At 41.5% G+C, this 19938-nt stretch overlaps 1 protein-coding gene across 1 annotated transcript; it reads left to right on the top strand.

Moving 5' to 3' along the window:
• Nucleotides 1-1239: 1239 nt before the first annotated feature.
• Nucleotides 1240-19301, top strand: kcnj21 (potassium inwardly rectifying channel subfamily J member 21; the record flags this gene model as incomplete). Its single annotated transcript, XM_079836250.1, has 3 exons — nt 1240-1317; nt 2388-3264; nt 18952-19301. The coding sequence occupies 3 exons, from the start codon at nt 1240-1242 to the stop codon at nt 19299-19301; spliced, it is 1305 nt and encodes a 434-aa protein (XP_079692376.1).
• Nucleotides 19302-19938: the final 637 nt, after the last annotated feature.

Below are 19938 nucleotides of genomic sequence, written 5' to 3'. Positions count from 1 at the left end.
TTTATCATTGTTTTAGGGTTAAAAAACCCCCCCTAAAAACTCATGTTCCTGCCCTGCCCTGCTTCACACAGAATATTAGGCCCGGCCCTTTAAGAGCTCTACGGACCAAATTTATTGTAACACCCGATTTCTCATTCAACTCTGTATACGTTCACTAAAGACATATCCGACTGCGTTTACCCGAATACTCACCAGGAAGTGCCTTTTTACATATTTTTTACCATTCAAACCAAATAATACGTGAAACTGGCAGCGCGATCTGTCTGAGTGAAAGGCGTGTCCGCTTCAGGTCAGAGTCCGGCAGCGCGCGCGAGCACGTCCCGGCCGCGCCACACTTTTCTGTTGCTTTCTTTTTCCTGAGCTGCGCATATATATCTTGACTGTTCTGCTTCCATTGTTTAGTGAACGGTGGAAGCAGAGCTCACACACACATCCTCACCCCTGCTGTCACACATCGACGACGCAAATTAAGAAATACTGCTCTTATTAGAATGCTGTCATTTTTAAAGTACCGGTACTAATACAATTTCATATCGTACCTAACTTACCAAGTCGACTAAAAATATTGATGTCGACTAATTAACAGCGTCGACGCAGTCGATTGTATCGACCAATCGCGACAGGCCTAGTGTGTTCACACTTGTCATGTTCAGTTCGATTAAAACGAACCCTGGTGTGATTGCTCTGTTAGTGAGGCTCATTTGAATAAGTGTGAACACTGCCATCCGAACCCTGGTGCGCACCAAACAAGTGGGCCGAGACCTCCGAAGAGATGGGTTTCGGCCCGCTTCCAACTCTGAACGAACTCTGGTGCAATTCGAAAGACACAACCCTAAAAAGGACAGAATGCTCAAGCATACCTGATTGTTCTCGTCAATGTCACATTGTTGCCCATCACAGCTCTTGCCCACGAGCTGACTTGGTGAATTCAAAGTTTTTTTCAGTGTTGTTTATCTTGGTGACTCGCAATTTAAAAACACTCATTTTACAAACTCTAAATATATTCAGTGCTGTTTTGTAAAACAAATTCAGGGACTAATTGTGAGCAACACTGTAGAGCCACAAGCTTAATCGATAAGCTTAATGCAGGCACATTTGTCTCACCGTTCGTGGTAAATTACTCCAATCTTTGCTCTCCATTACGAGTTTCAACTACTAGCTTTCATGTGTTTGCTTTTAATAGTTGGAGAGCTCCAGCTACTGTGTTGGATTGGTGACAACGTCTACGGCTTCCGGGCCATGAGTAGTTTTAAGGGCCAGGATGTGGAAAAACAGGGCATCAAGCTGCCAAAGAAATGGATTGATTCCAATGACAAAGTAAGTTTGGTTATCACATTTATTGTTCTTTTATTTTGGGGAAGCTACTTTGGATGTGTAGCATGCTAAGCTACAAGCTATTCATCCTTGTTGAAAATAAAAAAACAGCTGGTTAGGTATGTTTTGAAGCATGGCAGCAGGTTTTAGCTGGTTTAAGCTGGTCCCAAACTGGTCCTAAGAAACTAGCTCCAGCTCAGGAACAGCTTATAACCAGCTCAGGACCAGCTTAAACCAGCTCATGGCCATCTAAGGACCAGCATAAACCAGCTCAAAAGAGCTGCCATGCTTCAAAACATACCTAACCAGCATATGCAGTTTTGTTCAACTGGGATAGTTTACAGAAGTTCCACTACAGTCAATTTAACTACTAACTACATTGTAAAGATTGGGGTTCGTAAGATTTTTAAAAATGTTTTTGAAAGAAGTCTTTTATGCTGACCAAGGCTGCATTTATTTGATCAAATGTCTAGTGAAATATTGTGAAATATATTATTACGATTTTAAAGAACTGTTTGTAATATATTTTAAAAATTAATTTATTCCTGTGATGCAAAGCTGAATTTTCAGCATCATTACTCCAGTCTTCAGTGTCACATGATCCTTAAGAAATCATTCTAATATGTTGATTTGCTGCTCAAGAAACATTTTTTTTATCAGTTATGAAAACAGTTGTGCTGCTTCTTTTTTTCAGGATTCTCTGATAAATATAAAGAAAAAGACTACTTTTATTTATTTGAAATAAAAATCTTATAACATTAGAATTGCATTTTACTGTCACTTTTGATCAATTAAATTCATCATTGCTGAATTACACCGCTACTTGTTGGAAAACTAGCTTGTTACTGAAAAAAAAAGACTATTTTGAGATAAACAACATACTTAAACAGTAGCGTCACTACTTTTAGTTAGTTGCTCAACAACACTGATATTGACTGTCCTGCTTTTAAGTTTTGTTTACTATATTGTGATGGATGCTGTTACTGTTTATTTTTTCTTTTAGCCTATCTTGAAAGGTTTCTTTTCTGTCTTCTTTTTCTATTCTTGCTGTATTCAATCGCACATGACGGTAGATCCCCACAGACCGTACGATGGTTGTCAGGGGAGTTGTGGGAGGAGGAAACGCTTCCAATCCTGTCGGAGGATTGCTGAAGAAACGGCGCCAGCGCTATGTGGAAAAGGACGGCAAGTGCAATGTCCACCATGGGAACGTACGTGAAACCTACCGTTACCTGACAGACATCTTCACCACGCTTGTGGACTTAAAGTGGCGCTTCAATCTGCTGGTCTTCACGCTGGTCTACACCACCACCTGGGTGTTTTTTGGCCTCATTTGGTGGCTCATTGCCTACATCCGTGGAGATCTGGACCATACTGATGACGCCGAGTGGACGCCTTGTGTGAATAACCTCAATGGCTTCGTCTCTGCGTTCCTTTTTTCCATTGAGACCGAGACCACCATCGGTTATGGGTACCGTGTCATAACGGACAAATGCCCCGAGGGCATCCTCCTGCTTCTGGTGCAGGCCATCTTGGGCTCCATTGTCAATGCCTTCATGGTGGGTTGCATGTTTGTGAAAATCTCACAGCCAAAGAAACGTGCCGAAACGCTCATGTTTTCCAACACAGCTGTGGTAGCCGTGCGGGACAGCAAGTTGTGTTTGATGTTCCGTGTCGGTGACTTGCGGAACTCGCACATAGTGGAGGCCTCCATTAGAGCCAAACTCATCCGCTCTAAACAGACCAAGGAAGGAGAGTTCATCCCCCTAAACCAGACGGACATTAATGTGGGCTTTGACACGGGAGATGACCGACTGTTTCTGGTGTCACCGCTGATCATTTGCCATGAGATCAACAAGAACAGCCCCTTCTGGGACATCTCTCAGGAGCAACTGGCACGAGAAGAGTTTGAAATAGTGGTCATCCTGGAAGGAATGGTAGAGGCCACAGGTGAGTGTAGACAACAGAGAATGAGAGAGCGAGAGTAACATATAGAACTAAGTTTTGTTCCCCTGCTGGCAAATGTCATAACTAAGTGGTCATCTTGGAAGGAATGGTAGAGGCCACAGGTGAGTGTAGATAACAGAGAATGAGAGAGCACATGAGTTACATGAGAGAGTTACATATAAAACAATGAGTTTTGTTCCCCTGCTGGCAAATGTCACAACACTGTTATGCAGGGAAAACATATTTCTCCAACTGACTGGCATTCAAACTTAGACATGTATTTAAAGACCCCCTGTGGTGAGAATTAAGTTTTTAATGTTGTTTATATGTCTTTGTGGTGTTTTTGATATGCTTTAAGACAAACCATGTGCAAATTCATAAGTCAGCACCATTGCTGAGCATTTTCTCCTTAAACCTGCAGTGAAAAAAAAACGTCTCAAAACCGTGGTTTGAAATCATTGGTGTTTCTGACATTACAAAATACCTTGTAACCAATGACGTCAACGTGCCAGCGGGCTTTAGCATATCATCATTACTATGCTGCGAAGCAGGGGAGTCTCAAGAGAAGCCAGGTCATCCCGGTATATTTTTCTGTTGATATGAAAAATCAGGTACATTTAGCAATATAGCAGGTGAATTATGTATGTATATTACGATGTTATGATTAACTATATGCCTTTCAAGTTGTTCAAAACGTTTCAAAGGATATTGATTTTTAGAAGGCAGCTGTTTGACTCAGAGATGGTGAACGGGAACATGGTTTATGTAACATTAGCAACACATTATTAGCTGTTTGATAACGTAGTCAAGCAAAAGACTAATCATATTAATCCCCGTTATGTGTCCCGATGTTATAGAGAGCGATACAAAAAATGCATTACCATTCTGATACATCAGCTTATTATACGAGCCTGTATAATTCACTCGTCCACTTCTTCTGAATCAGTTTCTAGCTTAAACATATATGGCTGAATTAAACCATTATTTCCATTTTGCAGCGCTTGCACCAGTAAAGTTGACAGAGTGGATCTCTGAGCTGTGGATGGAGGCTGGGCTAATTTGCATATTCATAGATCCGCGTATACTAAATGAAATGGGGGTAGAGTTACATTCAAGCTTGAAGAAATCTTTTCACCGAAAAAAAACCTTTTAATTAGTCATTTTGGGGATTACTGACTACAGAGGGACTTGAAAATGAAAATTGTCATTTAAAAACCCAGTATTATTTTGTATAAAATCAAAATATTTTGTGTAATAAAAAGTGACAAAAATGAAAACAAAGAACTACAAAATGACAGCATAACATTTTATATCGCAATTTATATCTATATATGTACTATGTTTCAAGTCTTCATAAGCTTAATTATACCTTTGTTTGATGAAAAGGCAGTTGAATAATTTTTGAGTTGAATCTTTTCAATGAATCTAGTTCAGAAAAACAAATGATTTGTTGATGAATAAGAGTGATCTAGTTAAACTCTCTGATCTGGTTACAATTGTTAAATGATATGACCAATTCAGAATTCTTGGAAAATAGCATGTGAGGCATTTTTATGAAAATATTATGGTGCTTTTGGGTCGTTTAAGTAGCTTGGCATCCTCAGTCCTCATTTACTTCAATTATATTGAAAGGAGTTTCCAGGATATTCTTAAAAATAAATAATAATAATAATAATAATCACATTTTATATTCTAGGGTAGAGAGAGAGGTTTTAGATAAACCTCAGTAAATGAAGACGAACTAAAGAAATTTCGGGTGAACTTTTCCTTTGTGAAAATTTTAAAAAGTTTCCCGTTTGCGTCTTTCAGAGCTCCTTATATGAGTCAGGGGTATTTAAATGGGTGTTGCCTGAAAGTCAAACATGAAAAGTGACCAGATTTACCGCAGTTCCCCTGGTAACAGAATGCTGACAGCGGGGTGTGATGTGGTATTTTCATGGGATTCACTAGACATACTGACAGTGAATTCATGTGACAGCAGTTGCAATTACACTCTGCTAATTAGCTTTTGCATTGTGCTCTGTGTCAGTATAGACGCATATTGCTGCCTGCATGGAGCAGAAAGATGGAGGACTCTTGAGATGTTTCTCAGTAAGACGAGCTCGTGGCCTGTCAATAGATCCGCCTCAGGGAAATTAACGAGGAGAAGACAATTGAAAGAACTATAATGCAATTCACCTCACGCATGCATAAATACACACACGGCTCACAAACACACTCTCTCCTACTAATAAAATAATGAATCATTGCTCAAGAGTGGGATGCAGTGAGTAGCTAGATTCAGTCCACAATCATCACACTTGTTCAGTGCAGTTATACTTTTTTTGTCTCACATCTGACATTCAAGAGCATCCCACTTTCAGTCGATGTAGGTTTAACCTATCTATTATTAGACAAAAAGCAGGATAACAGTCAAAGAATCCGTATCAGAAACGATACCAATCTATTCAGGTCAGGACTGTACCTCAAGGCCTAATGAAATTGGAAAATTCTAAAGTAGAATTATTGATTTCTTTTTTCGTTACAGTGATAAGTAATTGAAGTAATGATAATTGGTAACTCATGGCCAATTAGGGTAATAACATTAGGGAGACACTGAATCTAGAGTCCAAGTCTAATAACAATTATAATTGTTCTCATAACAATTCTAGTTTAAAGCCCTATTCGGACGGTAATTGTTTCTCGTGGGGTCATAAGGTATTTTCATCATTTACAGGGGCTAGTCAGGGATTTTATTGTCGTCCGAATCCAGAATGTCAGTGTTTTTCTCCCACCACCTGCGTAAAAATCCCTGGCTGAATCACCTACTGTTTTTTTTTTTCAAACATTGGTCTTGTTTTTTGGTCATGTAGTAATTTAATTTCCGTCCGAACCGAGTTTTCAAGATGATATAACTTCAAAATTCATGGTTTATATCCTTTTTGACCACTGCAGAGTACCGTACGGTTGCGCTTCGCTGTAATTTGGATGCTTTTTAAAGATCTAGATATAGACTTTTATTACTGAAATGCTGGCAAGTATTTACAAGAGCAATATATTTCATCATCACTCAAAAAATAAAAAGAAGAAAAGCACGTAAACATTTGAAATGGGCCGTTATTAGGCTACGGCAGCAATTATATATGTTAAAATAACCAAGCAGAATTATGTTTATCTGATGTAAATTATAGGCTGTATTAACTTATTTTTGCTAATTTCCATGTGGAATAAAATGACATCCTTTATTTTGAGATAAAATCAGAAGTCAGAAAGCCATTTTAACTATAATGTGCGTCTATATATCTCCCTATTTTTAAACAGATTTAAATAATTAAATAATAATTAAGATATTATTTTCCTATTATATTAAATTAAATGCATTTTTTTAATTATTATACCAATTATGTCATTTTATTTACAGCATACAATCATGTGACCACGTGAGCAGCGCGTTCCCAGGTGCGCAGGATCACAGAACTCGCTCCTCCACCGTGAATAAATCAAAATCCGAATGCACAAGTTTTATCACTGAGGTGGCTTGCAAATTTATTTTTACGGACTTCCACATGAGAAGCAATTACCGTCCGAATAGGGCTTAAACCTCAACCTGAGCAACAACTCCCTCTTAAGGGGTAGTTCATCCAAAAAATGTCGCCCTCATGTTGTTGACTTTCTTCTGTGGAATGTAGGAGATATTTTAAAGAACTGTTCTTGTCCATATAATAAATGTCAATGGGGTCCAAAACAACATGTATGGATTGTATGATTGATTGTATGGACAAAACATCACTGAGATACCTTTCTAAATATCTTATTTTTGAATTCCACAGAATGAAGAATGTCATAAAGGTTTGGAACTGTCACAGACTTGGACTCTTATTTTTATATTCTGTTGTGTTTTGTTTAGTTCCTGTTTCTCCGCTCCATTCAGTTTTGGTTACTGGTTATCTCCTTGTTCTTTTCTATGGTTATGTATGATTATCACCTGTCAGTCGTTTGGTTCGTCTTGTATTTAAATTCCCTGTTTTGTTCAGTCCCTTGTCGGTTATTGTCTTATGTAAAGTATTGTGTTACTACCGTGTTAATTATCAAAGTCTATTTAGAGAATTCCTATTCGTGCATGTTGCTTGCCCAGAAACGTTACAGGAACATGTTGTCGATTACCACAGACAAAAAAAAAACGCATTAACAATAGAAATCTATAGGACAAGACCAGAGGTGGGTAGTAACGAATTACATTTACTTCGTTACATTTACTTGAGTACATTTTTTGGGTAACTTGTACTTTTAGAGTATATTTAAAGATGGGTACTTTTACTCTTACTCAAGTAAATTTCTTGTGAAAAAACTGTACTTTTACTTAGTTACATTCGGTGGCGTTCCTCCGTTACTGTCAAATAGTAATAATTATATTATATAAAACCCCTCATGATGACAAAAAGACGGAGGACCGTGACGGTGCCCGGTATGGCGCAGCCGGGGCCCCACCCTGGAGCCAGGCCTGGGGTTGGGGCTCGTATGCGAGCGCCTGGTGGCCGGGCCTTCCCCCACGGGGTCCGGCCGGGCTCAGCCCGAAGGAGCGACGTGGGGACACCTTCCCGTGGGCCCACCACTCACGGGAGGGACCGTAAGGGGCCGGTGCAAAGCGAATCGGGCAGCAGTCGAAGCCGGGGGCCTAGACGACCCGATCCCTGGACACGGAAACTGGCTCTTGGGACATGGAATGTCACCTCGCTGGCGGGGAAAGAGCCTGAGCTTGTGCGTGAGGTTGAGAGGTTCCGACTAGAGATAGTCGGAATCACCTCCACGCATGGCTTGGGCTCTGGAACCACACTCCTCGAGAGGGGATGGACTCTTTACCACTCTGGAGTTGCCCATGGTGAGAGGCGGCGGGCTGGTGTGGGTTTGCTTATAGCCCCCCAGCTCTGCTGCCATGTGTTGGAGTTTACCCCGGTGAACGAGAGGGTCGTTTCCCTGCGGCTTCGGCTCGGGGATAGGTCTCTCACTGTTGTGTGTGCCTACGGGCCGAACGGCAGTGCAGAGTACCCGACCTTCTTGGTGTCCCTGGGAGGGGTGCTGGAGAGTGCTCCGACTGGGGACTCCGTCGTTCTACTGGGGGACTTCAACGCCCACGTGGGCAATGACAGTGAAACCTGGAGGGGCGTGATTGGGAGGAACGGCCCCCCTGATCTGAACCCGAGTGGTGTTCAGTTATTGGACTTCTGTGCTAGTTACAGTTTGTCCATAACGAACACCATGTTCAAGCATAAGGGTGTCCATCAGTGCACATGGCACCAGGACACCCTAGGTCGTAGGTCAATGATCGACTTTGTGGTCGTTTCATCTGATCTGCGGCCGTATGTCTTGGACACTCGGGTGAAGAGAGGGGCGGAGCTGTCAACTGATCACCACCTGGTGGTGAGTTGGATCCGATGGCGGGGGAGGAAGCTGGATAGACTCGGTAGACCCAAACGTACTGTGAGGGTCTGCTGGGAACGTTTGGCCGAGTCTCCTGTCAGAGAGATCTTCAACTCCTGCCTCCGGCAGAGCTTCGACCGGATCCCGAGGGAGGCTGGAGATATTGAGTCCGAGTGGACCATGTTCTCCACCTCCATTGTCAAAGCGGCTGCTCGGAGCTGTGGACGCAAGGTCTCCGGTGCCTGTCGAGGCGGCAATCCCCGAACCCGGTGGTGGACACCGGAAGTAAGGGATGCCGTCAAGCTGAAGAAGGAGTCCTATCGGGCCTGGCTGGCTTGTGGGACTCCTGAGGCAGCTGACAGGTACCGACAGGCTAAACGGACTGCAGCCCGGGTGGTCGTGGAGGCAAAAACTCGGGCCTGGGAGGAGTTCGGTGAGGCCATGGAAAAAGACTATCGGCTGGCCTCGAAGAGATTCTGGCAAACCGTCCGGCGCCTCAGGAGGGGGAAGCAGTGCCCTACCAACGCTGTTTACAGTGGCGATGGGCGGCTGTTGACCTCGACTGGGGATGTTGTCGGACGGTGGAAGGAATACTTCGAGGATCTCCTCAATCCCGCCGTCACGTCTTCCATTGAGGAAGCAGAGGCTGGGGGCTCAGAGGAGGACTCGTCCATCACCCGGGCTGAAGTCACCGAGGTGGTCAAGAAACTCCTCGGTGGCAAGGCACCGGGGGTGGATGAGATCCGCCCTGAGTACCTCAAGTCTCTGGATGTTGTGGGGCTGTCTTGGCTGACACGCCTCTGCAGCATCGCGTGGCGGTCGGGGACAGTGCCTCTGGGATGGCAGACCGGGGTGGTGGTCCCTCTTTTTAAGAAGGGGGACCGGAGGGTGTGTTCCAACTATAGGGGGATCACACTTCTCAGCCTCCCCGGGAAAGTCTATGCCAGGGTACTGGAGAGGAGAATCCGGCCGATAGTGGAACCTCGGATTCAGGAGGAACAGTGTGGTTTTCGTCCTGGTCGCGGAACACTGGACCAGCTCTATACCCTCTACAGGGTGCTGGAGGGTTCATGGGAGTTTGCCCAACCAGTCCACATTTGTTTTGTGGATTTGGAGAAGGCATTCGACTGTGTCCCTCGCGGCGTCCTGTGGAGGGTGCTGGGGGAATATGGGGTCCGGGGTCCTTTACTGAGGGCTGTCCGGTCCCTGTATGACCGAAGCAGGAGTTTGGTCCGCATTGCCGGCAGTAAGTCAGACTTGTTCCCGGTGCATGTTGGACTCCGGCAGGGCTGCCCTTTGTCGCCGGTTCTGTTCATAATTTTTATGGACAGAATTTCTAGGCGCAGCCAAGGGCCGGAGGGTGTCAGGTTGGGGGACCACACGGTTTCGTCTCTGCTCTTTGCGGATGACGTTGTCGTGTTGGCCCCTTCTAACCAGGACCTTCAGCATGCATTGGGGCGGTTTGCAGCCGAGTGTGAAGCGGCTGGGATGGGGATCAGCACCTCCAAATCCGAGGCCATGGTCCTCAGTCGGAAAAGGGTGGCTTGCCCACTCCAGGTTGGTGGAGAGTTCCTGCCCCAAGTGGAGGAGTTTAAGTATCTAGGGGTCTTGTTCACGAGTGAGGGGAGGATGGAACGGGAGATTGACAGACGGATCGGTGCAGCTTCTGCAGTAATGCGGTCGATGTACCGGTCTGTCGTGGTGAAGAAAGAGCTAAGCCGTAAGGCGAAGCTCTCGATTTACCGGTCAATCTACGTTCCTACTCTCACCTATGGTCATGAGCTTTGGGTCATGACCGAAAGGACAAGATCCCGGATACAGGCGGCCGAAATGAGCTTTCTCCGCAGGGTGGCTGGGCGCTCCCTTAGAGATAGGGTGAGAAGCTCAGTCACTCGGGAGGAACTCGGAGTAGAGCCGCTGCTCCTCCACATCGAGAGGGGACAGCTGAGGTGGCTCGGGCATCTGTTCCGGATGCCTCCTGAACGCCTTCCCGGGAAGGTGTTTCGGGCATGTCCAACCGGGAGGAGGCCCCGGGGAAGACCAAGGACACGCTGGAGGGACTATGTCTCCCGGCTGGCCTTGGAACGCCTCGGTGTCCCCCCGGAAGAGCTAGAGGAAGTGTCTAGGGAGAGGGAAGTCTGGGCATCTCTGCTTAGACTGCTGCCCCCGCGACCCGGCCCCGGATAAGCGGAAGAAGATGGATGGATGGATGGATATATTATATATATTAAAATAAGTGAATAACTTTCGCAAGTCTCGCGAAACGTTGGAGAGGCTGCTTCGCGAGAGGTTGCTACGCATCACCCGCTTATAATTAGCGCGCGTTTAGTCTGAAGATGTGAGCTACGGGAGGCAGATTGCCCGTGGCCTCAAGTTCAGTCTATGTTTTCACTCCAAGATGTCAAAAAGAATAGTTTCATAATGCGATGCATGTTGTGTGCACCAAAACGAACTGACATCTCTCAGCATACAAGAATTCCACCCTGAAAAGAACATGTAGCGGTAAGTGTCACAATGATGCCTATATTTGAACACTATTAACGGTCATTTGGTAACTATGGGAAATTTTCCCTTATTATAATACTATTTCACACACTGTCCGAGTGTTTTCCTCATATGCGCTCTTGTGCAAGCAATGAATCGTTTGAATCCTCCAAACAATACACGTCCACGAACAAACGTTCTCATCTTCACATTTACATATCCTTTTCTTCACAAAACGAAACAAATTGAATAGCCTAATGTGACGTCTTGCATTTATACACAAATCCGGACAGACACCTGTCTGAAGTGTAGAAAATACATACAAATAAAAACGGTATTGTATTTTATTCCTACCTAAAGAATAGCCTATATACTTATACAAATATAAGAACAAAGTATGTTTTAAGAAGAGCTCTAGTTAGCCCAGCACACCATTAATTTACACTGTTTAACCATTAATCACACACACACACACACACACACACACACACACACACACACACACACACACACACACACACACACACACACACTCACACACATATATATATATTATATATTATATATATATATATATATATATATATATATATATATACACACATATATATATACATATATATATAAGGTTCATTAGCTTACATTAGTTAACATGAACTAATAATGAACTGCACTTATAAAGCACTTATTTATCTTTATGTTAATTTAAACATTTACTAATGCATTATTAAAATATTGTTAACATTAGTCAATGCACTGTGAACTAACATGAATAAACCATGAACTGCTGGATTTTTATGAACTAACGTTGACAAAGATTAACTAATGCTGAACAGAGGTGTTGTTCATGGTTAGTTCATGTTAACTAATTCATTAACTAATGTTAACTAATACAACCTTATTGTAAAGTGTTACAGAGAGGTGTGTGAAAGCTCTCCAAGTAGCCTGAAATTCAGGGTTTTCGCTTATCAATCAGATCGAAAGTAACTAGTAACTAACTACTTGAGTAGTTTTCTCATCGAATACTTTTTTACTCTTACTCAAGTAAATATTACGATTGTTACTTTTACTTTTACTTGAGTAAATATTTCAGTAAGTACTTGTACTTTTACTTGAGTACAGATTTTGGCTACTCTACCCACCTCTGGACAAGACATGGAGTGCTGCAGGCAGTGCTTGAAGTGGAAAAAAATTAAGTGCCGGTACTCACCAAAGGGGGCGGGGCTTTGTTGTTGAGTTTAAAAAGCTTGCAGAATGATGTTTTCCCAGTCATTTTAGTGGCTGTTTTAGATCATGTTCGACTTTCTCCGAAGTGTTTTACTACATTCTCAATAGAATTCAAATGGGTCGCACATTTTATCATCAGCGTCGCATAGGAACGGCTTGTGCAAATCTTAACACTTTTGGAGCACGCTGGTGAACGCACCTACAGTTATTCGCGCGCCACTTAATTAAACAGTTGGGCTTCAGTCACAGTGATTTTGCACAGACAATTGATCCGTTATAAAAGTGAGAAGTAGCGGTACGCAAGAAAAATGTAGAAGTGTCGCTACTGTGTACCGTGAGTACCGCCCCACTTCGAGCACTGGCTGCATGGGTTTTTGAAACAAGTATTTTGACAGGTTCCATCATCCTGAAGTAAGTGAGTTTTTGGAGATCTGTGGAAAACACAAGCTCAAGATATTTTGATGTTTTATTCTACGACATAAGTTTATGGAAACTTGTTTCCGCTACAGAATAAAACAATTTAAAAGATAATTGCGACTTTTTATCTCACAATTCTGACTTTTTTCTCTCACAATTGTCAGAATTGCATGTTATAAAGTCCCATTCTGAGGGATTACGTGTTAATAAGGTCAGGATTGTGAGATAAAAAACAAGAACATATAGTTTGTGCTATAGTAACTGTATGTTTAGTCGCAATTACCTTCTTTTTTTTTTTTCTCTTGCAAAAACAAACTTCCATGTAAAAAATACATCAGTACCCCCTTGTGTGTGTGTGTGTGTGTGTGTGTGTGTGTGTGTGTGTGTGTGTGTGTGTGTGTGTGTGTGTGTGTGTGTGTGTGTGTGTGTGTGTGTGTGTGTGTGTGTGTGTGTGTGTGTGTGTGTGTGTGTGTGTGTGTGTGTGTGTGTGTTTCTAAAGCTTTTACTTAAAAATGTGGTTGCTAACAAATGGCTAAATGGGACTGAGGTTGTCTGAGACATTAAACGCCATCATGCCAAACAGGAAAACTCATCTACTCCACTTTCACAGCCTCGTTGCGCTTATAAGCATACACTCGCAAACTATTCTAACTCCAACTTTCAGGGAAAATGCTTTTTTTAAACAAAGACTGAAAGAGTTATCTGACACTCGTGATAGTGATAGTGACTTTGAAGTCATATGACTGTAATGTAGTTTGTTTACAGCCTATGTTCAGCTTTTTACTTCTGCTAAATTGTATTTATTAGGATTCAAAATTATCATGATGATAAAACATGTAAGAATCATAATTTTTTGTTAGTGACAGCTTTTTTTCTGCAATAATCCAAAAGTCAATGGAAAAATCCTATTGGGTTTTTGGCAACCAGGCTAATGCACACTTCCAGGTTGGCCTACAAAAATAAGTCATCACTGCAGCTCTCTGTTGCACTGGGATAAATGCTAAAATACACACAAAAGCCACAAAATTTAAACATTATCCCTGGTTTCACAGACAAGGTTTAAGTTAGTCCCAGACTAAAATGCCTGTTTGAGCTGTTTGAACTGAAAGCATATCTTAAAACATGTCAGTGCCATTGTTTTGTCTCAAGATGCACACCAGTGATGTTTTTTTTTTCTAAGGCACGGTTATAAAAGCTACTTAAATGTCCTAACTGAACTAAGGCCTATCCTGGCTTTATCTAAGCCCTGTTTGTGAAACCAGGACAATATGTATTAAGCATGATAAAAGGGCTTACTAATCTTATCTGTGCAAAGTTGACGCCTGTCATGAACTAATAGAAGGAACAACTTACATAACCTGAGGTTCATTCACCTAGAACAATAGTGTCACTAAAAGGATGATTCAGAGAAATTTACATCTTAAATAACCTTTCTGTATTCAAGAATTAATGTAAGTGCTTTAGCAAAAAAAAAAAAATCAAGCGGCACATTTCGGCTTTTAAACCCTCTGGAATTAAATTGCACCATACACTTCTATTATTTCAAACACGTTTTTACAAACTGAGGGATGAAATTATTGTCTGTGGTAGTCAATGGCACAGATGCTGTCGAGAGAGCCTAACTAACCCATAAAGCCTTTTAAACTGCCCACGGGGTGCTGCACTTAGCAGAACCTGTTTGATGTGGCCCTCAGAGGATTTGAGATGTTTTAAAACCGTTTTATAAATTAAGGCTTTAGTACCAGCGAGGCTTTGGTTCTACTTGGGTTCTCGTCTAATGTTTTGGAATTGCCCTGGGTGGTTAACAAAGCATTTTATTCACAGTGAAATGTTTTTTAAATTAACAGACTTCAAGTTTAAAATGTCCGAATGGTGGTGTTAAAGTCAATTGCGGCGCATTGGCACTGAAAGTGAAGCTTCTCTTGTGGTTTTGCAGTAGTATGCATTGATTTATATAATTAGATCTGCATACCCAGGCCAGTGTGGTTATTGAACTACTATACACTGGGAATCTCATGAATGTTGATGTGTTTGATGAACGATATCTGCTGAGTTGTTCCTAGATATCATTTATATTCATTATGGCAGCTGCTATATATCACTGTGTGTGTGTGTGTGTGTGTGTGTGTGTGTGTGTGTGTGTGTGTGTGTGTGTGTGTGTGTGTGTGTGTGTGTGTGTGTGTGTGTGTGTGTGTGTGTGTGTGTGTGTGTGTGTGTGTGTGTGTGTGTGTGTGTGTGTGTGTGTGTGTGTTTACTTGTGTGTGTGTTTGAAAGTGATGCTTGTTGAAAATGTTTTGTTGCTTTGTCACTGCATGTCTCTGGAGTAATTGATGCGTCTATTTGAGGTTCACTTAAGCAGATGATTAAAAAGCTTGTATTCTATTTTTAGGTGGTGTGCACATAAATATTCAGCGGTGCATGTGCATACATGCCTGTGCGTTTCACAGGAAACATGATATTTTCAATTAATTAAGCTTACAGTACATTCCTTTTGACACATAGGCAGGATCATCACTAACCTTAAAAGGTCAAAAGCACAATTAGACAATGAACTTTAGGAATTTGAAGATGAAATGTAACAGGTAGTTCTTCAGAAAATGTTACAGATGTGGGTTTTTATAGAGGGTTTAATATGTAGACTAGCCACTGAACTGATCTCATCAGGATGAAAACTGCAATTTTTTTGCATTACTGTGTTATCTCCACATGATACAGCATCATGTAGACATTTTCAGCTCATACAGTCTAACAGTCGTATATGTGTACAATATATTTACACTACACTAAAATTGTATTTTACATAACAAAATATCACATAATAGTAAACAGTTAGCATAGTGTTAAAAAGGAAGAAATAATGATAAATTCCATTTTATATTACATATTACAAGTACAACGCTCTAATTAAATAATTAACATTGCAAATGTTGCTTTGTCCTACTTTGGATTTAATTTAACAGGAGTCTTGCTTCTTCAATTCTCTATTTTTTTTCTCTAAAGCCATGTTCACACTGCAATCCTTAGTGCTCAATTCTGATTTATTGCTCAGATCTGATGTTCTTGTTTGGATGTTAACATTATTTTTTTTAATGTGGCTAATATTAAAGGGTTAGTTCACCCAAAAATGAAAATTCTGTCATTAATTACTTACCCTCATGTCGTCGACACCCGTAAGACCTCCGTTCATCTTCGGAACACAAATGAAGATATTTTAGTTGAAATCTGATGGCTCTGAAAGGCCTCCATTGGCTCAATGGCACGTTACACTCTCAAGACCCTTAAAAGGTACTAAAGACGTCGTTACAAAGTCCATCTCACTACAGTGATTCTAAAATAACTATGAATCGGCGACAATAGTTTTTGTGCGCAAAAAAACCCTAAATAACGACTTACATAGTGATGACGATTTCAAAACATGGCCTCATGAAGCTTCGAAGCGTTATGAATCAATGAGCCGAATGATGATTCAGATCGCATGTCAAACCGCCAAACTGCTGAAATTTGGCGATTCAAACCGCTGAATCGACTCGCTGATTCATAATGCTTCGAAGCTTCATGAGGCCGTGTTTTGAAATCGTCATCACTATGTAAGTCGTTATTTAGGGTTTTTTTGCGCACAAAAACTATTGTCGCCGATTCATAAAGTTATTTTAGAATCACTGTAGTGAGATGGACTTTGTAACGACGTCTTTAGCACCTTTTAAGGGTCTTGAGAGTGTACCGTGCCATTGAGCCAATGTAGGCCTTTCAGAGCCATCAGATTTCAACTAAAATATCTTCATTTGTGTTCCGAAGATGAACGGAGGTCTGACGGGTGTTGAACGACATGAGGGTAAGTAATTAATGACAGAATTTTCATTTTTGGGTGAACTAACCCTTTAAATTAAAGTCTGAACAGGTCATGATCCTGAAATTACTTGCATGCACAAAAGAACGAAAGCAAATAATTATATGGAACACGCACAGAATTATACGGAAGTAAACATGGAGGTTACTTTAGTCAACATTTACGCGTTCATTTTTCAGGTGATGTGCCGCAGAAGCCAGCATATTTGTGCATAGACGAGGATAAGGAGAAAGAGAGCAAGTAACTTTGCTGCCGTCTTCCATATTCAAAGAACCAGCCCTACGTCCCAATGTAAGAATAAAAATAAGCCTTAGAATAAGGCTGCAAAAAGGCTGCCTTTGGAGGATGCATTCCAAGGTAGGAAGGCATCAAGGCACTTCCGAATCCAGTGTTAGCTTCATTTCCTGTCTCCTGAGATACCTTCCTCTGAATTTTGAAAGCAGCATAGATGTATCCTACGCTGCCTTTGATATCCCACAATCCTGTGCTCTACATTCTGTGACAGTTGAGCTTAAAAATATAGATGCTGAAAGTTGTAGTTGGTGGTCAGTTTGCGTGTAAAAGTTTTTGACCAACATTTTCCAATTTTTATGTCATTTCTAGCGAGAAATTACCAAAGCTTGCACTATTTTGTTGTAGATCATTAAACCGTTACGTTCGTGTGCAAACATTGCCTGAAACGTCATGGCCTGATAAGGTGAGGCAACAAGTCAGCCTAAGCTTTAGGACACAGCCTAAGCGTGTCCCAAAGCGTATGTTGAAAAGAGTATGCCAAAAGTCCCTGGTTGGTCTACTATTTTGTACATTTTCGAAGTGTGGATCGGCTAATATTGCCCACAACTGTGTAGGGAGAATCTGTTCAGAACTACAAACATGAATAAAACGTGTTAAAAACTACAAACATGGCGGATGTGGTGCCAGAAAGGCGATGCCATAGCATAGAAGAACCATTTTTGGTTCCCTGAAGAACCGTTTTGTGAAAGATTCTTTAAAGAACCATTTTTACTTACTCATTTATAGTCTAAAGAACCTTTCTGCGCTACACAGAACATTTTGTGCAATGGAAAGTTAATGCTTTGGACATTAAAGGTTCTTCATGGAACAATACAGCCCCCCCCCCCAAAGAACCTTTATTTTTTTTAAAGTGAGAGGTTTAGATAAAGTTGTTTGAGACTAATAATCAACATTTAACCTAACAAAAATATTTAATTACTGGTGTCCATGTTATTTTTCATCTGCAACAACAATGTAAACTTTTAATAAGATCCGTTTGGCCATTAACTTTTAAATGCATCATTATGCAAAAAATATGAGCAGAGTTCTCTGAATGAAATACCCACGACTGGCAGATGAACATGCTACTTCTTTTCTCTCCAATATGGTAGGAAAGGAAATGAAATGAAATGTGGAGGATGTTAACTGTGACAAGATGATTGACAGGCCAGTGTATGGTGACAGGATGCAACTAATAATGTGACAGAGCATCCATTGAAGGCACAATTTTATGATGTGATAGTATGTCCCAATGCTTCTGCTACACACTCAAATGTATGTACTTTTTCTTAACAAAAAGAGTACATACTTTTTGTAGCAGGCGAACAGCTCAGTATGAAGTCACACCGCAATTCATGTGACTTTTATGTCACTCTAGAGCAGCATTCATGCTTATTTGGAGTCACTCTAACGATTTTACATACCTGAAGTTATCAAGACGGTAGTAAAAGGTAGTTATTGGAAGGACAGTGTCAGGACATGTCTCAGAACTTATAAGTATTCCAGTGACGGCTCTATATACAAGCAAAACATGAGGGCTTGTATCATAAATGTTTAAAAGCTCTCTTATTTTTTTACACCCTCGTCTTAGTAAATAAATGCGTAATCACTTACTTTACTGGTCTCCGCGTTTAATTCCGTATGACAGCGTGCTGCATGTCGTCTTTTTAGCGTTCTTTTGCGCATACGAGTCAGTTCAGGACCCCGTTCATGATCTGTTCACACTGGAATCTGATATTGGCCACATTTAAAACAACGCGAACAAAAATCAGATCTGAGCAATAAACCAGAATTTGGTCCAATTTAGAAATTAAAAAGATCCGATTCCATGTGGTTTGTGCTGTTCACACTGTAATGAAAAAAACAAAACAAACAGAATTGAGACGCAAATGAGCAAAGAAATTGGAATTGGGCCACTTTTACCACCTGCAGTCTAATATATGATCGTCCACGCCATAGTCCTTTGGAATCAGTCTCTCTTTCTGTTGTCATTGCTATTTTTGTTGTTCTTTATTGTGCCGCTCACGATCTGTCTTTTCCCACAGGAATGACATGTCAAGCCCGCAGCTCGTACTTGAACTCAGAGGTGCTTTGGGGAGAACGCTTCACCCCTGTGCTCTCATTGGAGGAGGGATTCTACGAGGTGGATTATGACACCTTCCACCACACCTATCCCTCTCCAACCCCTTCCTGCTCCGCACGGGAGCTAGCAGAACTGGCAAAGAAAGGGGAAGCTATCCCTTTGCCCCCTATTTCACCTCCAGCAACCATGGGAGAGCCCGCAAGCCCAGAGGAGATGCCCGAGGAGCAGGACAAGGCAGAAGAAGCAGCAGCAGAAACAGAAGAGACTGTTAGCAATGGTGATGTGAACAGACTGGAATGCGAGCATGAATGAGTTAATGCATTGCAATCGGCAATCTTTTGCTGCCCCTGTGTGGCAGATAGAAATAGACAGAGATAGAAAAACTCACTTCAACCACATAAACTGAGGAATAGTTACAAATGTAGAGGCCTACGTACATTTTGTCATTGACCGCACCACACTGGTAATGTTATTAACTGTTTTCAAGAATAGAACAAAATTGCACATGGTAAGGTTTTTACATTTTAGGTTCAAAAAGTACTTAAAACCTCTTTCAGCTTGGATTTAAAGGCTGTTTATTTAAATAAGATGTTAATATTTGCAGCTTTGTGCTGTGCTTGAGACACACTACTGAGCTTGCATCATTGCTTTGGGGTTTATAATTATTTCTAAATCCAGTTTATTGTCCCAGATGGTGCTTATAGCTGCACTACAGCATTTTCTGTGTAAAACTGGTCAAAAAAGGATATTCCATTCTTTATAAAGGGAGTATTGAATATGCATACAATATACTTACAATTGCACATCATGTATGGAATCGTAAACATAATTCTTATATATAGAAAATAATTTCTGTAAAAAGTACTGGTTTCTGTTCAAACAGCGACCTTTGCTATTGGCTGACCTCATGTATGTCTAGAATGGCTGACAGGTTCTAGTGAGATGTGCC

Source organism: Gobio gobio (assembly GCF_949357685.1).
Source record: "Gobio gobio genome assembly, chromosome: 15".
In the NCBI taxonomy this organism is placed as follows: Eukaryota; Metazoa; Chordata; class Actinopteri; order Cypriniformes; family Gobionidae; genus Gobio; species Gobio gobio.
The sequence above is the reverse complement of the archived record's forward strand: the minus strand, read 5'-3'. Positions and strand labels throughout refer to the sequence as shown.